This window comes from Stegostoma tigrinum, unplaced genomic scaffold (genome assembly GCF_030684315.1).
Source record: "Stegostoma tigrinum isolate sSteTig4 unplaced genomic scaffold, sSteTig4.hap1 scaffold_53, whole genome shotgun sequence".
NCBI classification, from domain to species: domain Eukaryota; kingdom Metazoa; phylum Chordata; class Chondrichthyes; order Orectolobiformes; family Stegostomatidae; genus Stegostoma; species Stegostoma tigrinum.
In genome coordinates this window covers 2,244,606-2,268,756 of record NW_026728461.1, presented here as the reverse complement: position 1 = coordinate 2,268,756, position 24,151 = coordinate 2,244,606, and the positions used below count along the sequence as shown (strand labels likewise).

The window sequence follows — 24,151 nt, the reverse complement described above, 5'->3', positions numbered from 1 at the left end:
TTTAGCAATTTGTGATTTGAAGACAGTGCAAATATTTAATATTCAATCATAATGTGACTGTACAGGAATAATATTTGATAGGCAGGATATTGAGAAGACCAGTTTTTTGGGCAATTGTCTGCTTTTGTTTAATTCTGTGTTATATTTGGAGATTGCTTTTCTCAGCTCAAATTTGAGCAATGACCTGGAAGATGAAATGCACCAGCAAATTTTCTGTTTCTTCTGGAGAACTGCAATGTTTTCTGGTTGAGTAAACTCACACTTAATTCTACTTTAATTTTGCTATAGTTCATGGCTAAAAAAATTACTTTTGCCACCCAGTCTAAAGCAAAGATCATATTAAATATATTAATGGATAGCAAATCTGAAAAATCCAAAAAATGTAGTGGAATTAAATTCCTGAGGAAGTGGCAGATGCAGACACAATTACAATGTTTAAAAGACATTTGAATAAGTACATAAATAGGAAAGGTTTGGGGGGATATTTTGTTCGGTACGTCTCGACAATTCTATAAGTGGTAGAGTCAAATATTACACAACTAGAGATTAGATGAACTACATTATCTTTCTAAAGAAGGGTCTAGGCCTGAAATGTCAGCCTTCCTGCTCCTCTGATGCTGCTTGGCCTGCACTGTTCATCCAGCGCGACACCTTGTTATTTTACATTAACTAACATCCCCAAAAGTGATCTTTTTTGAATAACCAATACCTTTTCCACTCTGTATGCTCAGACTTTAAATGATTAATCACTAATTTTAGTGATTCATTGGTGATAAATTGGATTTTCTAAATTATGTTCGAAGAAGTGCCACACAAGTGTGCAAGCAAAATTGAAGCCTGTGGAATGAAATGGGCAGTGGCAGTATAGACTCAAAATTGGGTGAGGATTAGAACATAGAATCATGAAGAACAGTCATTTGCTCAGGCTAACTAAAGTAAATGAGGGAAACTGTTCACTGGTCCTTCTGACACTATGTACCAAGGTCAAAATCTAAGGTAATTGGTGGGGAGACAAAGCAAAAACAAAAAAGAATCCTGCTTTTTCCAAACCGCAATATCTGAATAGGTGGTTAAAGCAGATTAAATTACTTTCATAAGACGACTGAATAATTACATGGAGCAAAATTTGCAGGGCAGGGCTAAAAAGGGCAATGGTGGTTGTGGTGGGGGAGATGGGTGGCGAATTTAGCTACTTCTTATTGAGATTTAACACAGACACAATAAGTCAAGCTTTTTTTTGCTTTGTGATAACATTCCACGATTCTCTAGTTGGCCTCTCATGACTGTATTAGTTGGCAACAATTTGTTGCACATTCATCAGGAGACATTTTCATCATTTTGGCTGAGAATTTTGTTTTCTGTGTTTCATAGATGTCCAATTTAAATATGCTGTTTGCCATTTGCTTATCCAAATTCTGCCTCAGATCTTCGGCTGGTTCTGCCCCATCTCCAACTCACTGACAAGCTAACAAATGTTCTCTTCACCAGAGTAAAGAGGCGCTGTTTGTTAACAATATTTAAACACTAGAAGCAATTTCCACACATCACACTGACCTCTGTGGAGGCACAATCAGAGTACGACTGATCCTGTCAAGGAAAATGCATGACCAAACATAACAATCTATGTGCCTTCTAATTTGGCCAATATTCCTTCGGCTTCCCTGAACTAGCCAGTAGGCAATTATTCTGTTTTGGATTGCACTCTTGCTATTGGAACGCTTTGCCTGCAACGGTAGTAGATTCACCAACTTTAGGTACATTTAAGTCATCATTGAACAAGCATATGGATGTACATGGAATAGTGTAGGTTAGATTGGCTTCAGATTGGTATGACAGGTCGGCACAACATCGAAGGCCGAAGGGCCTGTACTGTGCTGTAATGTTCTATGTTTTTCTCCAACCCATTTTTGATGTGCTTTCTTCCATGCACCAGCCTTTTAAATTTCACATGAGCCAAAGCCAGGAAAGAAATATTCAATATCTCTGTTAGTATTACTCGATTGGCTTACAGATGGACCAAAGTGCCTGTGGTCAGCTAACTGAAGATCTGGTACCTCCTTGCTGATTTATTGTACAGTTAATGGTGCGTGTTAATTTGTGATATTTCCTCTTCAATAGTTATCAGCCAGTCCCCAAAATGGGGCAACAGAGTGCTGCACCTTGCCATGTACACTTAAAGGAGAAATGCAAGGAAAATGTGTTCAGGCCTAAAACCTAAACATTGCTACTGCATTACAAAACAGGATCAAAATGATGGTCAAAGCACTCTCATAGAGCAAAAAAGGCTTCAGCAATGTGGAAAATACACACTGAATATGACTGCATGGCAACAAATAATTGGGATAAAAATTCCTCTTGCGATACTGGCAGGGAGCAATGGCAATTATTTGGACCGAGCATGACGAGAGCAACCAGTCCAGGGACTTACCAAAATCATTTTGAATTGTTGTGCTCTGTCCTCCTCTAATCGGACTCGGATGAGGCAGCTTTTCTCATTCTGGCGGTTGTCCCTCCGACGTGTTGCACACCAGCAGCTGCCCAAACCTGCACGCCTCCCAGACTTGGCTGTGTCATAATTTGGTTTTGCTGATGCACCACTGTTGGATAAACCTCCAGAGGAGGCAGGATCCACGGATTTTAATGACTGTGGAATAATTATTTTGTTTAAGAAAACGTTTGTCAATTGTTGCATATTAGATACTTCCCCCTTTCCAGTTATATTTATTATGACACAAAATATGCTCTCCTGCTGCCCACAAAGGTGAAGGCATTCTGCGCAGGACAGCTTAATTGCAAGAACATGAAGTTGCACATGAATTCTTGGTCGTTGCTGTCTTGTGAAATATTTAACTTGCAGTTCTTTCCTCTACCCGTAAAGATCACTTCTGAGGAATTATACTCCCGCTTGTGTTTACTAGCTGTTCAGTCAACATCAACAATTCAGTACTTAGCATGCCCATAAATTACTAATTAGTTTCCTTCGGCACAATAACATTGTGGTCATTTCACTTGACCATGTAAACTGGTGCTTCAATTCTAAGTTTGTCAGATAAACCCTTTGGGGTTTCAGTTTGCACTCAGTATGTGAACATGCTTACATAAATATTTATTTGCCCACTTCACCCTGCTACGCACAGAAATCTTGAATACAACTACACTGTTTGAAGTTAAAACACATTTATGAATTGCAGGTGACTGCGAATGGGCCAACCAGTGCATTGTGCAGGTCAGAATGTGTGCGGCACAGCACCACTGGCAGAAAGAAAGACAGACAGCAGCAGCAAACCACATACAGCAGAGAACTAAAGAAACCAGAAGTGAAATCATCCAAGTCACTGCAGCTCTCAGTTTATGATTAACATACAGGGAGTCACAACACTAAACAGGAGAATCCATAAAAAGGAAGAGGGTATTTTGAAACAAAGAAATACCACTCCAAAACACCTAAATGGGACCTAATAATACTTAGCCCAATTCTTAGGGGAATACATTATGAAAATATCCCTGGGACAAGTCCTCGACATATTCTGTAAACAATAACCATAACACAACTTTGATAATCTCCCAAGATACAATGGTCTTCAGCAGAGAACGCACTAATCAACAGCTCAAAGCCCAAATATTGATGAAAAACAAAACGTGCAGTCACGAGGACTCCATGCAGAGAGCTGCATTACTTTGTTGCAATTGCTGGATCAAGACTTATCCAACATACTCTAAATACTGTTTTTGTGGGCAGTGCGCTTCAAGCTGCGACAGATGTACCCCATGCACTAAAATTTACTGTGTAGAAATTAAACATGCTGTGAATAATTAAAGATGAAATATTTTGGCTATTAGTATAAAATCATATAAAATATCTAAGCAAAACAAAGCCAACAGCACAACTCAAAAAAAAACAAATAAAATCAGCTCTCACTTCGTGAGCGAATAATACCTTTTCTGGAATCAAATGCTTCAGTAACCAGCACAAAGGTTGAATTTGGCTGGGAATTGCACAGCTGTCTTGCCTTCGTTCTGAAAGCAAGTAACCCAACTTTGGCAAGTGGGACCTGGGATGGAAAATTGCTGGCAGCAGCCAGTTATGAAGATGCTTGGTGGAATGGCATTCACATTAAGGATTTCAGTCTGGCTGAAACATCAAAATGGCTATTCGGCTAATAGCTCTTAAAAGAAAGGCGAAGGAGATTGGCTAGGCAGCCATCCAGCTCCAATGGCTGGGACGGTATCACTGAGTACCCTTGTATCCTCTTGACTGCCAAAGTGTAGTCAGGATAATAAGACGGCAGGAAGGCAGAAGAAAGGAAGGAAAGAAAGAAGAAAAAAAGTGTCTGGACATTATTAGACAAACCAGAGTCTCCAAGAACAACATATTTTACGTGATGAGTGCCTCACTGTCTCACCTTTTCCGGCGCTTTTTGCGAAGTGCTCGGCTCTTCCATTTCCAAGTGGCTGGAATCGGATAAAATGCTGGCTGCGGTAATGCTGTCGTCTGAATCCTCATTCTGAAGGGATGCTCGCTGCTCAGAGCTTTTAGTTTGAGTGTTGTGTATTTTAACACCTCTCTTTGAAAACAGGCTGCACAAGGGAAAGGGGACACAACAAACATGAAAATGTCATTGCATTCTAGAGAAACTGTTTAAAAAAAATTAAACTAGAATGAAGGTATATTGATGATGAGAGTACCAGGAGTTTGATGCGCGCCACATTTGACCTGTGAGAAATTAATAGTGGCACACTCATACCAAGAGCTCGCATTACTAGTATTGAACACCGTTACATTGTCTCATCGTTAGGGAGTATATGAATAGGTTACAATGTTTGCATATTCCAATGGCACAAGAATCTGGGCTTTTTGCAGTGTTTGTTCAACCTGCTATCAACTTCAATCTCATGAAAGGCAAAATGTGGATTTGAATACCCACAGGGTGGAAAATTTCCCCCAACCTGGCCACATGCTAATGTGTATGTAATTTCATCCTGAAAGCTGCAGTTTATTAAAAATAAAACGTAAAACAAAGTAACACCATTGATAATTGATAGAAAACTGTATACAACACTTTGTAAGGTAGGACAGTGAGCTCTGAATTTGGCCTTCAGTATATTGGTACTGCAAACGTTAGGATTTCTATTCAGCAATTTGCATTTATATTGCATAATTAACATCGAAAATTTTCCAAAACTCCCAAAAGAAGTACAGCAGATGGCATGACAAAAAAATTCCTACACTGAAAATCCCGATTGTTGGTATATTAGGCATTAAATAGTGCAGGGAGCAAGAGCAGGTGGCTGCTGAAATGTGAGATTGCACACTAATGCTGCAACGTTGATTGCCTGCACTTCGAGAATCACAATTAAGCCATGGAAGCCTAAATCACATCCATGTAACATCCACACTCATGTAAAGAGAAGATATCCTAGGAAGTGAATAAGTGTTTCCCTTCTCTTTCTTGGTTTCTATATAACAATAGTCACATGTCACAGTCCAGATCACTGCAAGGCACAACACAGCAACAAGGCATGGTTTTGCTTCTCTGAAACTCTACACGGGTAGGTGGTGGAAAATCTGACTTTGCTGAGTTCTGGTCAGTGCTATTGAACAGAAATATAAGATAATATCCCCAACTCAGGAAAATTATCAAAAACAATAACTTTGGAGTCTTTACACATGTATGCACAACAACACAAACACATACTTTCATGTCACCTACATGGAAAGAGATTTGAGTTTTATAGACAATAGACAATAGGTGCTGGAGTAGGCCATTCGGCCCTTCGAGCCAGCACCACCATTCATTATGATCATGGCTGATCATCCACAATCAGTATCCTGTTCCTGCCTTATCCCCATAACCCTTGATTCCACTATCTTTAAGAGCTCTGTTTATCTCTTTCTTGAAAGCATCCAGAGAGTTGGCCTCCACTGCCTTCTGGGGAAGAGCATTCCATATATCCACCACTCTCTGGGTGAAGACGTTTTTCCTCAACTCTGTTCTAAATGGCCTTCCCCTCATTTTTAAACTGTGTCTTCTGGTCCTGGACTCACCCATCAGCGGAAACATGCTTCCTGCCTCCACAGTGTCCAATCCCTTAATAATCTTATACGTCTCAATCAGATCCCCTCTCATCCTTCTAAACTCAAGTCTCCAAGTCCAGTCGCTCCAATCTTTCAACATATGATAGTCCCGCCATTCTGGGAATTGACCTTGAGAACCTACGCTGCACTCCCTCAATAGCAAGAATGTCCTTCCTCAAATTGGGAGGCCAAAACTGCACACAATACTCCAGATGCAGTCTCACTAGGACCCTGTACAGCTGCAGAAGGACCTCTTTGCTCCTATACTCAATTCCTCTTGTTATGAAGGCCAGCATGCTATTAGCTTTCTTCACTACCTGCTGTACCTGCACGCTTGCTTTCATTGACTGATGTACAAGAACGCCTAGATCTCGTGTGCTTCTCCTTTACCTAACTTGACTCCATTGAGACAGTAATTTTGAGGTGGAGCTTCAGATGTGAGAAGCATGGCTGATAATTTTTCAACAGAAGATATTTCTGCTGCCTGCTGACCCACAAAGTAGAACACAAATCTGATTTTTCACTCAAAATCGTTAAACATTGCTAGTTTTCATTATACAGGCCCACAAATATGCAAATTTAATTCACTGTAACACCTTTTTTGCTTACTTGTCTCTCATAAACAAATTTATTCTGGTGAAATTTAGCCATGGTGCAGAAACTTCTCTGGACAAATGAGAATCGCTAGGCAAGACCAAGCTCATCACAGGTCCACATTCTACACTCATGGTCATAGCAAAGAATCTCTATCAATCAGTCTACACGAGACACATGCACGAGGTGAGAATAACAGCACCACTCCTTGCATCATCTCAAATTACTCGAACAGTTACTAAAAAATCTCACTCCAATGAAGCAATAATGACCACACATCAAATGTCTCTATTTGTCAAGGAACAGATGTAATTACCTTTCTGTCCATTCATCCCAATAATAAAGGAAATAATGAGATATTTGCGCTGCTTAACATGGGATACTTACCAGCTGAGGCGTTTAAACACACTCTTTTTGAGCTTTGGCGGTTTCTCGAGTTCAGAGGAGCTGCAGGGTGGCAAATAAACATTTTCAGACAAGATTCATTTAAAAAGAATCAGACGCTTTTGTTCAATATTCTTATTATTTATGGCAAAATCAATCATTTACATAGATTTGAAATTGCAGAATGATAATTTTGTTTGCAAAAGGCACGTGTTTTCAGGCAGGAGAACACTGAACATTACTTTGAGTAATGAGCGACAAAAGTTCTCACTGTAGGCACATCGATCTTTTCTGCTTTATGAACAGCAGATCAAGACAATAAGAGTTCTGAAGAAATGTCACCAGACCCGAAGGATAACTCTGCTTTCTTTCCACAGATGCTGCCAGACCTGCTGAATGTTTTCAGCAATTTCTCTTTGTGTTTTTGATTCCCAGCATCTGCGGTTCCTTTGCTTAATTTTTTACCAAGACGATAACCCCCTCAGTCTTTTTGCAGAACACGTGGAATTGAACAAAATGCTCGAACTTCTACAGCAGGTACAGAAAAAATTAACAAGGACTGGGCTTGAAAAAAGTTAACTGGAAAACATGAGAATCAAACTTCCAGTGCCGAAGGTGATACAATAGGTTGTAAAGTTATACAGGAGTTTCTCTGGGCCTCATCCACACTGTCATGTGAATGTACAGACAATGTCAAGTAATGAAAGGTAGTCATGAATCAGTCACTTCAGGTGACTAAAACACCACATGCCACATCTCGGAGGTAGTAAAATGAGGAGTATATCTCTTGACCAGACTTTCTGTTGCTGATATTTTCAGACAAACCGTCCGAAAATCAACCAAACTATCCGAGAGGTCCAAAAGAACTTTAAATATAACTTATGATCCATGCAAAGTGAATTTCGGTAACATTTTGTAATTACTGTTATAAATAAATACCATGTTTGAAGTTGGCCCAATACTGACTGTGCCACTGATGGAACTGACGATAATGCCAGGTACTTGCTGCACATGGTCATCCATAGCCTGAGGATGGGCTTAATAGTGAGCTTTGATTTTCAAAGCAGGAATGTAAATTGCTACATCAGGTACATTTTAAATAAGAACTTCTGCCCATCAATTTATGAAGAAGCAAACTGTTTTCAAACAATGTAATTATTACAAAGCCTGCTCTGTCAAAACTAAAAAATAGTTTCAGTGATCTATAATCTGGTTCCTTAATCAACTCTGGTCCAGGAATGGCAAAGTGTTTTGTTTTTCAGTTGGAGATTATTTTTGGTTGCATTATTAAAAATATACTGTGGCTATTTCGAGATGAGGGAATGATGTTTTTAGGCAACCATTGAAAGATACTTTAAAATGCTGACCAATTGTGTAGGGTTATTGTTAATTTTATGTTAGTAATAGGATTATGTGTTTGAAAAGAAATTGGAAGGAAAAGAAACATTTCTCAAAACTGGTACAATTTACATCTGGATTTGTAGGTGCACCCACAATAGGAGCTCTTGGACATGTTGCTAAAATTGGTCACTCATCAAGTTTTTTGCATTTTCCTGCAATCATTGGCTTAGTGATAGTATACTCTGCACTATTATATACCAATGAAACGCATTTTGATGCAACACAACAGAATTGATTCATTGAGCAACTGGCTTTATCCTCATAGGTCAGAATTCATTGTCAAAACTTTGAAACCAAGGAAAAGGAAGACAGTAAACAATCTGGCAGCTCACTAGCATTAAACAGCAATTATAACGAGAGAAGATTTCACACACAACCCTTAACTGTTTTACCTGCACACTCCTACAATACCAGTTACGTACTCGCTATCCTCACTTAAGTATTGTTGCATAAAGAACAAGTCTAGAAAATTCTCGTTTGGACGAAGGGTGTAAGATGAGCAAGCAAACTGCAGGGATTTGATACCCAAAATTATTTCATATTCCTGAAAGAACACAAATAAATAATGAGCTGTTAAGGCAAGTTTAAACTGCTATAATTGCTCCTGCTAAATCCTAGTCTGTGGTATTTTGAACAGCATCGATAACTTTATTCAAAGTGCACAGTACATCATGTCACAAAAATATTTCTGCTTTGGAAATAAATGACACAAATGTGACTTTTCAAGGATAAATTTCTGTACAGATTATCCAGGATGGTTTCAGGACACTAATTCCCAAAACAGTGCTTCAAAGATGGATTATTTTAAAAAATGATTCACTTAAGAACCATAAGCTGATTTAGGGTGAAGACAAGAAATGTTATGAAAGATCATTCATCCAAGCAAAAGGAAGTCTGCCAAGTACAAAATAAGTGGCTGATCTATAGTAACTGATGCCAAGACAGACGGTGAAAATGTTGAGTTAATTTTTCAAGGTTGCACCACCATGAAATTGAATGGACCATGAGCAGCTCGAAGTTACTGGACTATTTTCTTTCAACCACAGTGGCTTCTTGGTTGAATCTTGTCACAATTTGACATGTAAAAACGGGCAGACCTTTCTAAGTCAAACTCTGACAACATGTTACTGCCAAGTTGTAAAGTGCCAGCCAGTTTTCAACAGGTCAGTGAAAAGAAACACTTCACTACATCCACATCAGCCACGACAAATGGCGGGCCATTTGACAGATTACATTCCGAGCTGGTGAATTGGAGTCACACAGCGTTGGATGCCTATTTTGCCACCCAGCTGATTTTACATCACATGGCCCAGTTTGGCAAATTCAGCATCAGCTGCTTCTGATCGGAACCTATTCTATTCATAGGGACCTCAAGTTACAGCTCTGTAAGCAAGAATTCATTGTTTGCCATAAGGTCAAATTCCTCTCAAATTCATATTCTCAGGTTGCCTGCTGAATGTTGCAGTACAAGATGAAAATACAATCTGAGTGGGTTATCTCTGGGTGCTCTGGTTTCCTCCCAAGGTCCAAAGATGTGCATGTTAGGTGGATTGCCCACGCTAAATTGCCCGTAGTGCCCAGGGATATTTAGCTTCAGTGAATTACACATGGGGAATGGGTCTGGGTGGGACCCTCTTCAGAGTGGCCCTATGAACTTGTTGGGCCGCATGGCCTGTTTCCACACTATAGGGATTTGATGATACCCTCAACAGTAGCCATGACAACAGGGATGTTTGAGAATTTGGTATTACCAAATTCAGAAATATGGAGTAAAACATACTGCCCAGTCAGTGAGAATCCAAACAGGTGCACTCCCTCAATTTCTGACATCCCATGACGAAATGATGTCTCTCATCTAAAGGAAAATACTAATATGGAGAGATTGTTTATCCAGTGTCTTCAATAATGAAATAGCTTCCATGACACTGAGATTAATTGAACAACATCTTCATACACATAACGCCTAGCATATCCTGTGCGTGGCTGTGACTGTTCAAAGGTAAATTGCAGCACATTAGCAGCGCAAAAGCAGGCTATTTGACTGAACTGCTCCATGCTGATCTATACACCTCTCCCACCTTGCTTCAAACTCTAAATATGCCGCTGTGTCCTTTCTGACATCTAACTTTCTCTCAAATACATCTGTGCTCATCCTCTCAACGAGTCCTGGTAGCAGCAGCTTCTGCATTCTGGCTGCTCTGAGTAACAAAGCATCTCCTTAATTCTTTATTGGATTTATTAGTGACCATATACATTTAGGATGCTGTTGGGGACTCCCCCTACACCCCCATCAAGCAAATAAAGCAGCACAAGATTGAAAAGCATGCTTTTCCCCTTTCATACAATTCCAAACATTTTGTACAGTGCAATTTTCAGTACTCACTTTTTGTCTCTTGTCAAAGTTGATCAAGCCATTCTGTAAGAGATAGACAAGGACAAAGAAAATTAATTCAAATGTACAAAGGTCAAACAGTACAACAAGATCATGAAATTTAAAAGATCAGAAGTGAAATACAAGTTCTGTAAACTTGGTTCCATTTTAGTATATCGTCAAAGGCCAATCACAAATGATCTGTCATACCACCAGGTCATATCTTGGACACTACATAGAGCCCTTTGCTCCAGTCAAGTAGGTCAGTACCAAGCTGAAGACATTCTCAGCTGTTCAACTGCTCAAAAGGTAGTGACATCCAGGTAACCAATTTACCTGTACAGAATAAAAATGATGTGCAATTTATCCAACCTTTTGAAAAACTAAACCCATATTCAATTAACTGCAAAGTGATTTGCATGTTCCTTTGTTTACAAATTGTTTGATTCACAGCACAAAGCATCAAATTATTCTGATTGGGATTATTAATCAAACTCATTCATTTTTTTTATTGCTTTGATTCTCATCTACAAGCAGCTTGCAATGAAACCATAATAATAGCGCTCATCAGCAAATAAGGAATCCAAATCTTGTAAGAGAGACTGACTGAATGGTAATTCGGGAAAGCCGAATCCAGCGCTGAAAATTCTGTTAAGAAAGTTCCCAGGTACGGCACAATTCCCTGAACGATATCCTAGAAAAAGAGAGGTGAATTTGTTTAATCCATTGTGAACTCATTGTCCTATTTCTCAAAATTACTACTCCATGTCTTATTTATTCCCTTGATCATACAACTAAATCTATTTAGAATCAAAATTTAGGACTCAAAATTTCAGACAGTTATACAGTGGAATGCAACGTTCGATCTATAAAGGCCAGGCAAGTTCAACGTTTGATCCCTCATCTGTGAACTGGAAACCAAACTCAATATTTGTGTAACCTCATCATTTGGAGATTGGAAATTTTCTACGTAACGTGCAATTTCGCTTGAAGATAAAAACAATTTACCTCACCAGATCTCCAAAACTTTGTCTCAACAAGTTTAAACGTCATTTTTTTCTAAACTCAAGAATATAATTCTTCTCAAGGTCTTTTCATTAGACACCTCTCTTACCCGAAGAAATAATTTAATGGTCTCAGATGGTGGGTTGGTTCAGAACCGAAGAGCCTAGGAGATACATCGAATTGGCAAATTGGAGCCAAAATTGGGTTTGCGGCAGGAAGTAAATGTGATTTTTGAAGGGCTTTTCAGCAACTTGATGCTTTCATCCAGCAGCATACCACAGGGTACAGTAATAGTTCTTACTGTGCGTACGTTAATGTTGAAGACACGAAAGCTCCAAGTATGAACAGCCGATTCACAGATGACACAAGAATTGGACGGTTGTGAACAGCAAAAAGCCTTAGTCTCTCGGGTTACGCATATGGGCTGGTTAGAAGGCCTGAACAGAGGCAAATAGAATTCAATCCAGAAAAGTGTGAGGTGAAGCATTTTGGCGGTCTAATAGGTCAGGAGAATATATGTTCAATGAGATAATAAGGTGTGGAGCTGGATGAACACAGCAGGCCAGGCTGCTTCAGAGGAGCAGGAAAGTTGATGTTTTGGGTCTGGATGACAGAGGATCAGAAGGACTTTGGTGTGTGCATAAACATATTCTTGAAGGCAGGAGGACCTGTGGATAAGTTGGTAAAATATTGGATACTTGCCTGAATATAACAGCAAAGGGGTAATGATGGAACTGTAAATAACATTAGTTGAGCCACAGCTGGAACAATGTGTGCCTCAAAACTAAGGCATTTTGCTACTTACTACCGCTCCAATTCTTGTGTCATCTGTGAACCTGCTGTTCACACTTGGAGCTTTTGTGTCTTGAACATTAATGTACACACAGCAAGAACTATTGCGGTGCCCTGCACCACTGCCAAAGCACATTTGTGTAAGATGCTGAAAGATTAGCAAACCATGCACTGTAATTCACTGCATAATCTGGGAGAAAGCTTTATGGAAGTTATACAACTGTCCAATCATGAACTCACATTTTCCCCTGTATACTTACAGAATTTTGCACCACAAAAACAATCATCATGCAGAGCACACATTTTTGATTATAAAAGCAAACCTACTTTTAGATTCAATCTAGATCAGAAAAATATGTTGAAATTCTGTACAGTGCACCAATCACAACACACAATAAACAAAGTGTGACAGCAGGGCAGTAGAAATTCTGGGGCAAACATCTGGAAAGCAATGTAAAAAGATAGTTCACTGCAACTAGAACATTGAGCAGTTTGAAAAATGGAGTGTCTGTCAAACTGACAACATGCTAGCATGATTACTGCATTTCTCCCTCTTCAAATACCAGCTTAAAAGTGTTTCAATTCCATCTAAGAATGATTTAGAGAATAAGAAAACGTTGACTATTTTCTGAGCTGGACAACTAGTTTGGTAAAGTGGCACCAAAATATTTATATCTGACCAATTATTCTGTTATTTTGTCAAATTCAGGAGCAAAATGAGTGGACAAAGAGCATGATAAAAGGAGTGAGGAGGAATGGCTAGAAACTTGTCAGTTTTCATCCAAGCTAGTTGAAACTAGATAGTTGATGTCTGAAATACTGAACAAAGAGATATGAATATCTCTCCATTCCTACGCAGCAAATAGTTCTGACTGCAGAGAACAAGAAAAGGAAGACATGGTAATTGAGTAAAAACACTTATGAGAACCAGTTAAATCTCTTAATGTTTTGCCTTGGCTTTTATTAATTACAAGGCCCTTGAGGTGTACAAAGCAAAAGAAAAAGAAATTGGCACATATCGCACTTTAGACATTGCTTCAGTTCAAATTTCCAAGATAATGAACACTGAGAAAGATAATCTATGACGGCTGCATCACTGCATCATAGACATTGCTTCAGTTCAAATTTCCAAGATCATGAACACTGAGAAAGGTAATCTATGAAGGCTGCATCACTGCATCATATACATTGCTTCAGTTCAAATTTCCAAGATAATGAACACTGAGAAAGATAATCTATGAAGGCTGCATTACTGCATCATAGACATTGCTTCAGTTCAAATTTCCAAGATAATGAACACTGAGAAAGATAATCTATGAAGGCTGCATCACTGCAGTATAACCAAATTAGATGTCGATTAAAATGTTAACTGCAATATCATCAGCAATTATAAGAATCATGACAAAACAATCTTGGAAGACTTGAGCCAAGCCAGACCACCTGGACTGCAATACATATACTCCTGTTGCAGTATTGATTGACAGAATCTGTACGCATTCAGTCACCAACTGAGTTCATTGCAGATATTTTACTATAAACTATTGATCATGCCCTGAATATAGTCACACTGGGCCAAGTGCAACACCTTACCTCCATTAGCAGCTCTCTACTTGCTACAAAGTTATCTTCTTCATTGTTTGAAAGGTCTTCAAATGTTGTCTTACTGCTCCTAGTCAAGAGAATGAGACAAATTACTCTTGACAGAATAGAGTCAAGATAACAAACAGCTGATACGGAACCTGACAAATAAGCAAGTAATACAGACAGTGAATGGCAGTGAAGCATTTTTACAATAAGTATAGTTATTTTAACCCAATTGTTCAGAAATGTTTTGGCAATCTCTGGGGCAGGTAGAACTTGAACCCTGATTGTTGAAACCCAGGGATGGGGATACTGCCATTGTGCCGCAAAAGCTCTTGTGTGCAGTCGTTTTGGTGAATGTCATTGCAGCAAGAGAGATTTCATTCCCAAGCTGCCTACAAAAACACAACCATGATCAAATGGTCTGAGGCACATGAACATAAACTACAGGTGTGCACTTCAAAGTGTTATAGAGTGCTTTCTTGGGAGATTAAAATAATTGTTGTCTTTGTATTTTAGTATCCCACATAAACCTCTGGCTTATATCACCCCATCACAGCATATCCACAGGAAACTGTGTTACGTTACATCCAACAGCAGATCAGTTTTGGAACACGACAGTTAAATATTTCAAGTTGCCAAACAGTTTTCTTTTTCCACTTAAACAAATTAACTCTTCGCTCCTTTGTGAAAAAATGAAAGATTCTGCCAATTAGCCAATTGTTAGGATTGCACTGTAGTGCCTCTGGTAATCCTGTTAATGCACCGAGCGTGTGAAGATCACTTGTGCAAGTAAACCTGGAGGTCAAACCTGCAATTTCCTCCCTCATATTTATTAAATAAATATTACAAGGCTCTTTCTGAACAATGACTTACTTTGACACGGCTGCCCAAGTCTTCTTCAAATTGAACACACTATTCGATTGCAATGCCGTGATAATTGCATGCGCTGACGAGAAATTCTGCAAAGTCCTACATTCCTGTCAGAGAAAAAAAGCTGTGAGTTCTGTGGAAAAAGCAGTGACTCCCCATTACCCAACACCTCAGACTTTTTAAAAAGGTTCTATCAGTAAAATGTTAGCTGAGAAAATAACAGCATTAACAAACAAACTTTTTGAGGGAAAGAATTCCATGATTCTTGGCAACTCAAACCTTGATATTCATTTTGTATCCCTCTGAGACAACCTTTTCAGTTCCCTTGCTGCCAGCCTGTGACTGGTTAGATATGATTACTGACACCAAAGGAGAGCTTAAAATGAGTAGGATTGAGACATGGGCATCTGAGTGGCAGAAGTGGCAAAGGTAGGGGGTGGAGGCGGGGTAATCATCTTTGTTATATCCATCACATTTTGCTCATAAATGAATGATAGGTTGTATTATCTGACAGAATAGGAGGGCAGGACCAGTCACGTGAGATACTCATTCGAGGGAAAACAGACAAATCAGGAAATTGGGTCTACTTTTATGAGTCACTACGTTATTGATACTGAGTTAACTAATCTTACCTAGATTAGCAGCTGAATGTCCTTCATCTGTTTGCCACCACCCCCCCAACCTGTTGGAGGTAGGGAGAAAACTGGATCAAATCAAACCTCCCAAATGTGTACTTTGGGTTGTGGTGGAGACGAGGAGGAAGCCTGCAAGTGTTTGTTATCAGGTCTCAAAGCCACTTCTGCTTGGGGAGGAAGGCCAGGGAGGTGCAGGGTGATCACACCATTTGGGATTTCTTTGAAGGTGCGTCAATTGGCATAATCATAAGTGCCTTATCTGATTAGGGCCAGCAGGTAGGTTCTCAAGCCCAGAGTCTTCTGGCTTCAGGGAAATAAAGCTGCTGCAGTAAAATGGAAGTAACGGAGGGCACTTCAACATGGAAGCCACTCCTTGCCAACTATTGTAAAAACTCAAAATCAGAACTAGAAAAGTCAGCCAAGTGATCAAGTGATTCCTCTTCAGAATAGCCTTTGATAGCACCAGTGTATATGTCAGCAACTCCTTCATCCATGTCTACTACTGGGAGTCAGCCTACATTCGGTTGAACTGCTCCATATTGTAAAACTGGAGACAGACTTTCAAATCCCCATCAAGGTCCCATTAATGCCTCAAGACTCTTAACGAGTCAAAACTGATGCAGGCAGTGTTGCCAAGACCCAAACCAGACTTCTCTAAATTAGCTGGCAACAGAATTATTGTGAACTTTCATTCCAAACCTTAGTAATCAATGAATATTTTGTTGTCACGTGTATACGGGAAAATACATTGAAAGTACAGTTTTGTTGCAAAATCCAGTGCAATTTAGGATTACAAAATCAGTAAGAATCAATTACTTCCTTTACTTAATTAGTTAATTACTCGGTTCCTATCCTGATCCTTTCCAAATGTACGAGTGGGAATGCCACATGTTGGCGACAAGTACAAACCTGGTATCAGATCTGACAGCCCTTCCTCACTCTTTTCCCGATTGCTGACTAACATGCTGAGACAAATTCCTTTGGCAAACACATAGGAAACAGACAACCAGGCAAGTTACTGAAGGGCCGTCATGTAGGCACACAGAATGCAGAACATTTGGAATAAAATGTACACTGTTTCATAAACTGATTACGGCTTGGAAGGGAGGCAAATAACACTATGTAATGCCCAATAACTAACTTCATTTTTGAAGGGCCAGTAAAAATCTGAAATCAGTTTGCCTTTTTTATCCACATAAATATTTTTGATTAGAAAAAAGTACATTAATATTTCAATGCAACTGTAAACTGAGGCAAGAACTATTAGCAGCCAGCACTACAGAAATTATGAATGCTAGGATTTTCCATGAAGCATTCAACTCTTATTCAGAAAAGTATTCTGCTCACCAATTCAAGAGGCTTTCAAACCTTGGACATATCAACACATAGTGTTAATGGCTTGCTCTCTTCCACCATGGTTGTTTCATGCACTGTGGACTTTAACATGTCACAAAGGCTAAAAACCAATAAAGAATAGTGTACCTGGGCAACATCAATCCATTTCTCAATGATTTTAGCCGTCTGCCATGGTTTCAACTGTTGAGGTCTTAATATGGTGCTGGTGACACATTTTGTAACATTATTGAACTGTGTCATGGTGGCCTGGACGGTTGATACCAGATGCTGTTTTTCTTCCTTCCCTCGTTGAGACCAGATGGACCCTAAACATTGGCTGGGCACAAGTTTCCGAAAAAGATCCTAATCAAAAATAAAAAGGAAACAAAGGTTAAAGGTGTCAGTCGTGCCATGTTTTAAGCAATGAACGACAAACAAGATTTGTCCATCCATGGGTACATTCGTCCTGCTAGTTTGCAATTGTACATTAAAACTGCATGCTATATTGTCAATGACTGGCTATATAATACTCACATTGATGCACAAGGGCACATTGGCTATTCAGACAGATCAAAACCCTCGAATTTTCAGTCATCTGCTTCCTATTTGTAGGTTAGATTTAAAATCACTGGTTATCTCCACCCAACTCCGACTGTTGGCTCCACGCACACCATCAATGCACGGCTCTGCTGGCAATAGTCACTGCTACAGATGCTCAGCCCTGGTGGCCCACAGGCTAGACAGGCTGGGCATCAGTATAGCGGCCCTGCATCATGTCTACTTCTCGCACCAAGGCAGGTTGACAGAACACAATGGCAGCCCGGCCCTCTGTTGGTTCAACAGATCTCAATGTCAACACTTCCCCACTGTTGGTTTCATGCTGAACACGAATATTGCCAAACGTCCAAGCTTGTCAACTGGCCATTCAGATTGCATAATGTCCTTCTGTCTCCCTCTTCAAGATGAGCAACTCCCATCAACAATTATGCTCCGACAGTGAAAGTTAACACAACGGCAAATAGCTCCTTCAGATCCCCGTAAACTCATTCAGAATGGAGAAATTTGTCAGTCTCATCACTTTCAAAGCCAGAGTTGGCTGTGACAGGTTGGAATAGAATGGAATGCTCAGAAACCATTGAGTGGGAAACTGTTGCATGTTTATGCAAGCATGGTGGGCTCTCACTTTTAACAGTCTGATCACGCCACAATGATGTCAGCGATCATTTCCGGCAAGGAATAGCTTCGGGTAACCCTGCTGCCTCGACAGCAAACTACATAATTAAACTCCTGCTGTTTAATGCTTCAGCCCCCTGGCTCTGCATTGTAAAGAAAAAAACTAGCGATGAGGATCAAAAAAACCGCTTTAATATTCACCAGGTCAAACCACTGATTTGACAAAGACTCACAGCCCTCACTGCAGATCTCGATGGTTCAACAAAAGAAAAGCAGCTACATTCCTCAACAGACACCCAGCTAGGTTGCTTCCCACCAAAAATGGCTGTTGTCATCATTATGTCACATGATTAGACTCTAAGTGCCAGTCGGTATATACATACACATATGCAACAGAAACTGCAGTGAAAACAGACAGTTACCTTTGGAACTCTGTGCAGAAAAGCAGCTGCCCCTTATCAAACTGAGATAACAAAGTGTGGAGCTGGAGGAACACAGCAGGCCAAGCAGCATCTTCGGAGCAACTGTGCTCACCCAGCTCTGCACTTTGTTATCTCGGGTTCTTCTGCATCTGCAGTTCCCATTATCTCTTATCCCATAACCAAAACCTACTTTTGACAAACTGGTCACTTCCAGATGAGATTGCTGCACCCCTGTTCTGAACATGAACATATGCTTAGGATTTTTGAGACCTAGAGGACTACTTACATTCTAGAGTCACACCCAATGCTGTCATACAGACCACTGAACTTCCACTTCAAGCCTAAGCCTATGACCAGACTTTGACATAACTCAAATTTTGATTCAGCAACCACGAGTCTCATTTTGTAGAGGTAGGCATCAAGCCACCTTGGAGACTAGACTGGAATACCCCGTGGCTGATCCCACTCCAGAAGATTCTGGGAAAACAACAAAATTGCCATCCTGGATACTACAAACAAAATCAGTGGACTCTTGAAGAAACAGTGACTGTTATGATGAAACAATTAAACTTTTACCCTGAAATACTATTCATTTTGTAAAGTTTCAACACAAAGTTACAAAGGATTTTCAGTGCTCTCTCGGGTCACTTATTTCACATGGCGTTCATTCAAAACAAATGACAAGTGCTGAAGTTTTAGTTGACAGGTATTTCAAGCGAGATACTGAAGTTACACGTCAAACAACACATTTTAACATCTTGGAAGACTGCATTTTGAAGGGAATTCAGTTATAATGACTGGTGGAGCAGTAATAGCATTAAACAATACAGAGAGATTCAGATGCCTACTGCTGACTGAAACATCTTATTCAGAATGACTGGCCGCCAGACTCCTGTTTACTCACAGCATCCATAAAAGTCAGCTGCTCTGCAATGAAGCGTGATGGGTAGGACAGGAGCTTTTCGTCAACTTGTTCGATGGTTTGGTCGTGTTCTTCTCCCACATAGAATCTGACTCTTCTACGGTAGCCTTCTGTGCAAGTGAAGAAAGACATGTATTTTGTGCCCAAAGTTCACATTGCTCTAAAATATCTCACGAACTTGTGACTAGAAATTGTGCATTGGTTTCCAATAGTTATCTAATATTCATACTTCTAAATCTAGATTTGGTGAAAGTAATATGATATTGCACTGAAATCCTCTTGTTGGGAGCATCTCAATTGCAAAAGAACTTGTATTTAATGACAGATTCCCATCCCAATTTCTGGCTTTAGGAAATATTCTGAATCACAATCTATTGTTTCACAATAACTTGCAAAATTATTACATCAGATTATAAAATAAAATGTCATTGATGAAAACATTTCAAAAGGAAATTGTCCAGAAAGTCGCATTACATGCTGCTGGGTCTTATCGGACCATATGAGAGTATCAATTCTATGCAGAATTTGGTCTTGTACATCATGCAATTAGTACAGGGGTAAGCACTCAGCAATAATTTTAATTAACTTCGTTTATCCAAAAATTTGGAAGTAATTTTGAAGCTTGTCAAAGGAAACCAAAATGAACTAAATCCTGAGACAGAGGGGCAAGCCGCACACAAACTTGTAGGGAGGCACCCTGAATTAAAACCACATTTTTGCAACATAATTGTAAATCTTACTGAACATCTCTTTCTCCGCTGTTTCCTCCGCCAAAAACCGACTCAGGAGTTTCTGGGCCCGATGTTCAGCATCTGACCCTGGCACTGTTTGGTTCAAGTAGGAAAGTACCTTCCGGAGACAAGAGTAAGTTGGAACTTGACGAAAGTCTTCGGCAGACTCCTCCAGCCAGATTTCGAGAATTTCAGGAATAGCACTGGAAATAAAGTCAGAGTTAACAACTGTTCATCGGGGAAGCAAAACATGTGGGGAAAAAAAAGCTTCTAATTCTACAAATGTCAATGCAATAGATTAAAGTTGGAATATGGGGTCATCGTGCTCACACAGGAGATGAGCTGCCATCTTGAACTGCTGCAGTGCACATGGCAATGGTGATCCTGCTGTGCCATCAGAGGGGGGCTGTGTGGCACTTTGACCCAATGATGAAGAAATGACTGTCCAAGTTAGAATTATGCTGGCCATGGATGGAAACTGCAAGTTGGCCATGTTTCCAAGTTTTCTTCTTTGTAGATTGCACAGGTAAGCTTAAGGCTCACGTATAAAGTGATTTCACATGTGTCTGAGGTTACTTATTACACCAGCAGGACCTCTTCGTGTTTAGAGTTTACTAGTAAAGAGAAAGTGAGCTTTAACAAAAAATCTTCTTTATAAAAGTCAAATGGGACAAATCAGATGAACAAAGAAAAACACAAGGATAATGATGATTTGTTTGCGTTTGTTCTGGGAGTTGCATTGCCAGTACTTGGATACCTCGGTAACATGGATAAATTGGGTCTAGTTGCAGGTGAATAATGAAATACTCCAACATAGTCAGCTTTCAATTCACTTATTTTAACTGCCTGGCTAATACTGAGAGGCCACGTAGCATTATTTCACAGGTAAATCAATGGTTACTTTTTTGCAACAAGACATCAGCTGCACAGAGAAGTCATCACACCACTGAAATCGAACGCTTTGCACAGAAAAACTCCCCAGGGCACTTCACAGCAGATTAACCATTCAAAAACTGACAAAGGAGGAGATATTCAAACAGATGTCCAAACATTTGGTCATAGTGACTCTTCATGAGTTTCTTAAAGGCGAGAGATGGTGATGTCTCGAGGAAGGAACTACACATCTGCAGGAAGTAGCACTAACGGTGGTGGGCTGATGAAAAAAATCAAGTAGTACACACCACACTGGACGTGGCAGAACAGAAAAGTTCCAGGCAAAGTTTGGGACCTAAAATAATTCCAGACTAAAGCAAAATAAGAACATGAAAGGATGTGAACACAAGAATTGAAAGTTTTTTCGAAAAAAAATCTAAAGTTCAGACATTGGTCAACCAAGAGACAACGTGGGCCAGCAAACATCAGAATGATGAGTCTTGTTGTGAATTGGGAGATGGACTGAGTTGCAGCTATGGTCTATGATGCAGTAGGTCGGAGAAACCTTTGACTTTCCAAAGACTCCAAAAAGTAAACATTTGTTTGATTAGCATCGCCAATTTACATGGAACATTTTACGCTGAAAGTGCTGTTCTAGTTTTTAATTTGGAATTTCTTTATCTGCAGCCCTACACTGAAACCGATGATCACCTATTTGAGCCCGTTCATAATAGATCATGACAGCACAGAAATTACATGGTGTGAAACATTACACACAGACATTGGGGCTTGATTCAGACTTCATCAGCTCCATTCCTGTTAAACAGTGGTTGGTGTAGGAAGTGCTAGGCAGCCACAGTGCCATATGCAGCAATAGCCTCTTGTTGTTTGAGAAAGATATACAACTTAGAAATAGTTCACACTGGAGGGGCTATTTTGACTTCATCTGCTTTCAGATCAGTTGGCATAGGTTGTACTCTTTTGCAATGATTCAAAAACACAGCTGGCCCATACTGGTAAGGTGCTGTATGATATTAACTAGTGAACATGGCAAATTATGAAATGAAGTGACTCATTTTGGAAATGTCAAGAGATTGTTTTTCAGTGAGGTCAGAAGAATCATGAAAAGCTTGATAAAAGGTGAAGTTTTTAATCAGCTTTTTACAAAATGGAGAAAAGCATACTGTGCATTTCAGATTTTCGAGTCTCAACAGCTGAAACCATGGCTGGTAACAACAGGACAAACATAATCTGGGATAGGCAAAAAAGTGAAACTGGACAGGAAAAAAGAGAAACGTCCGAAGTGGACACAAGGAAATTGCAGAGATGGAGGGACAAGGCTGTGGAAATGTTATTTGTTATGTTACCTCTCGGAAACAGTGACTAACTGAAACACACTGGAAACATGACCTAAGGAAGTTGCCTGGGCTCATTTGGTCCTGAATCATTCAGAAATGCCTAGGTCACATTACAAACACTCGAACAGTAACCCTCCAAAAATATATATAAAGAAAAATCAATTCAAAAGATCACAAAACCAAAAAATTCCATATCCTACTGAAAGCCTTCATGGCTGGGAAATAAGTTGCTGAGCTAAAGAGCCTCTACCCTGCTGACAATATGGTAGAACTTAATTGGTACTGTGCTGAGTCCAAAATTTGACCCAAAACACTTTTCTGTCGTCCCACTAGAATTAAAGTCTCTGTTTCCAATAGATTCATTAACAAGTTACTACATCCCCACCGAGTAATCTGAAACCTTTAATCAGCTGCAGTGTACAACATCATTTCATTTAATTACTCATTATCATCCTTCCACCATCTAAAAGGATCATTTCCTAAAGCGAGCACAACATAATCTTAGATTGCAATGGCACTGGAGAGAAGCGTATTCTTAAAGTATTAGAGCGTTCCAGAATTGAAATAATTATGTACGGGTGCACTTTTGTCTTTCTTTTCAATTCTGGCCACTTGCGCATCTGAGATTAATTGTTTCACCGATGACAACTTCACTGGATAGATTCCTGCCTCTTCTGCCCTCACTCAAGCTGTTCCTTTAAAACCATGCTTTTACTCAACCCCTAAATATCTGTGTTTTCTTCAATGTCAAACTGACAGGTTGTAAGCTACTATTCTGTAGAAAAAGAACTCAACCCAAAAAACTTGAATTTAAAAGGAGATTAACATACCAAAAAACATACCAAACGAGCACATTACTTTCATGAGGATTACACTGTCCTCAATCGGGAATCAGGATAATTTAGGTTCCTTTATACACTTCATCCCTATATGTCTCTTGAGACATTAGTACAGGAATATTGTGAAATTAATCAGGACCAATTTGGTATCCACAATTAGCTGTGTTCATCCAGACATGAATAGCTAGGTGTTGGAGAAAAATTTCCAGATAACCACCATGCCCTGTGGCTTAGATTTCTAAAACTTTGTTTCATTTACCCAAAAAGCCAACTGGGTGGGTTAGAGTGAATAGCAATGCACAAGGCATCCCAACTGTGTTCTGAGTTAGTAGGTACTGCTGATGCTGGAGTCTGAGATAACAAGGTGTGGAACTGGATGAACACAGCAGGCTAGCAGACGAGGGGCTCAGGAAAGCTGGCATTTCAGGTCTGGACCGATCTTCAGAAAATTTCTGGTGGAGGGCCCAGACCCGAAATATCAGTTTTTCTGCTCCTCTGATGCTGCCTGGCCAACTGTGTCCTATTTGTTTGATTAACGAGAGGGATTTTTCCTTTGCTGCATTTTTCATAAATTGTTTGAGCTTTATTTCGAACTTCAGTGCAGCCCAGTTGTGAACGCTTGCTATTGCATCTGAAGTAAAAATATTCCATGAAAATCCTCACTCCCTCAAATTGACCATTTTTCTCAATGCAATACTGCAAAAATTTGCCTTTGTATTTGCTCACAAGTAATTTTTCTGTGCTTGGCCCTTCAGGCATTGGCTTTCTTGATTGTAAAAACGACAA

The 24,151-nt window shown here is 39.7% G+C and overlaps 1 protein-coding gene across 1 annotated transcript in view; it reads right to left on the bottom strand.

Moving 5' to 3' along the window:
- The window catches only part of LOC132208725 (ral guanine nucleotide dissociation stimulator-like 1), a 78,286-nt gene that overhangs the window by 6,483 nt on the left and 47,652 nt on the right, over positions 1–24,151 (bottom strand). The window contains exons 21-31 of the mRNA XM_059644114.1: positions 20,305–20,498; positions 19,547–19,674; positions 17,195–17,410; positions 15,081–15,184; positions 14,214–14,292; positions 11,434–11,520; positions 10,839–10,871; positions 8,848–8,999; positions 7,058–7,117; positions 4,404–4,578; positions 2,429–2,644 (exon numbers count right to left, since the gene is read on the bottom strand). Of these exons, the coding sequence (XP_059500097.1) occupies positions 2,429–2,644; positions 4,404–4,578; positions 7,058–7,117; positions 8,848–8,999; positions 10,839–10,871; positions 11,434–11,520; positions 14,214–14,292; positions 15,081–15,184; positions 17,195–17,410; positions 19,547–19,674; positions 20,305–20,498 (1,444 nt within the window). The remainder of the gene's footprint in view (positions 1–2,428; positions 2,645–4,403; positions 4,579–7,057; positions 7,118–8,847; positions 9,000–10,838; positions 10,872–11,433; positions 11,521–14,213; positions 14,293–15,080; positions 15,185–17,194; positions 17,411–19,546; positions 19,675–20,304; positions 20,499–24,151) is intronic.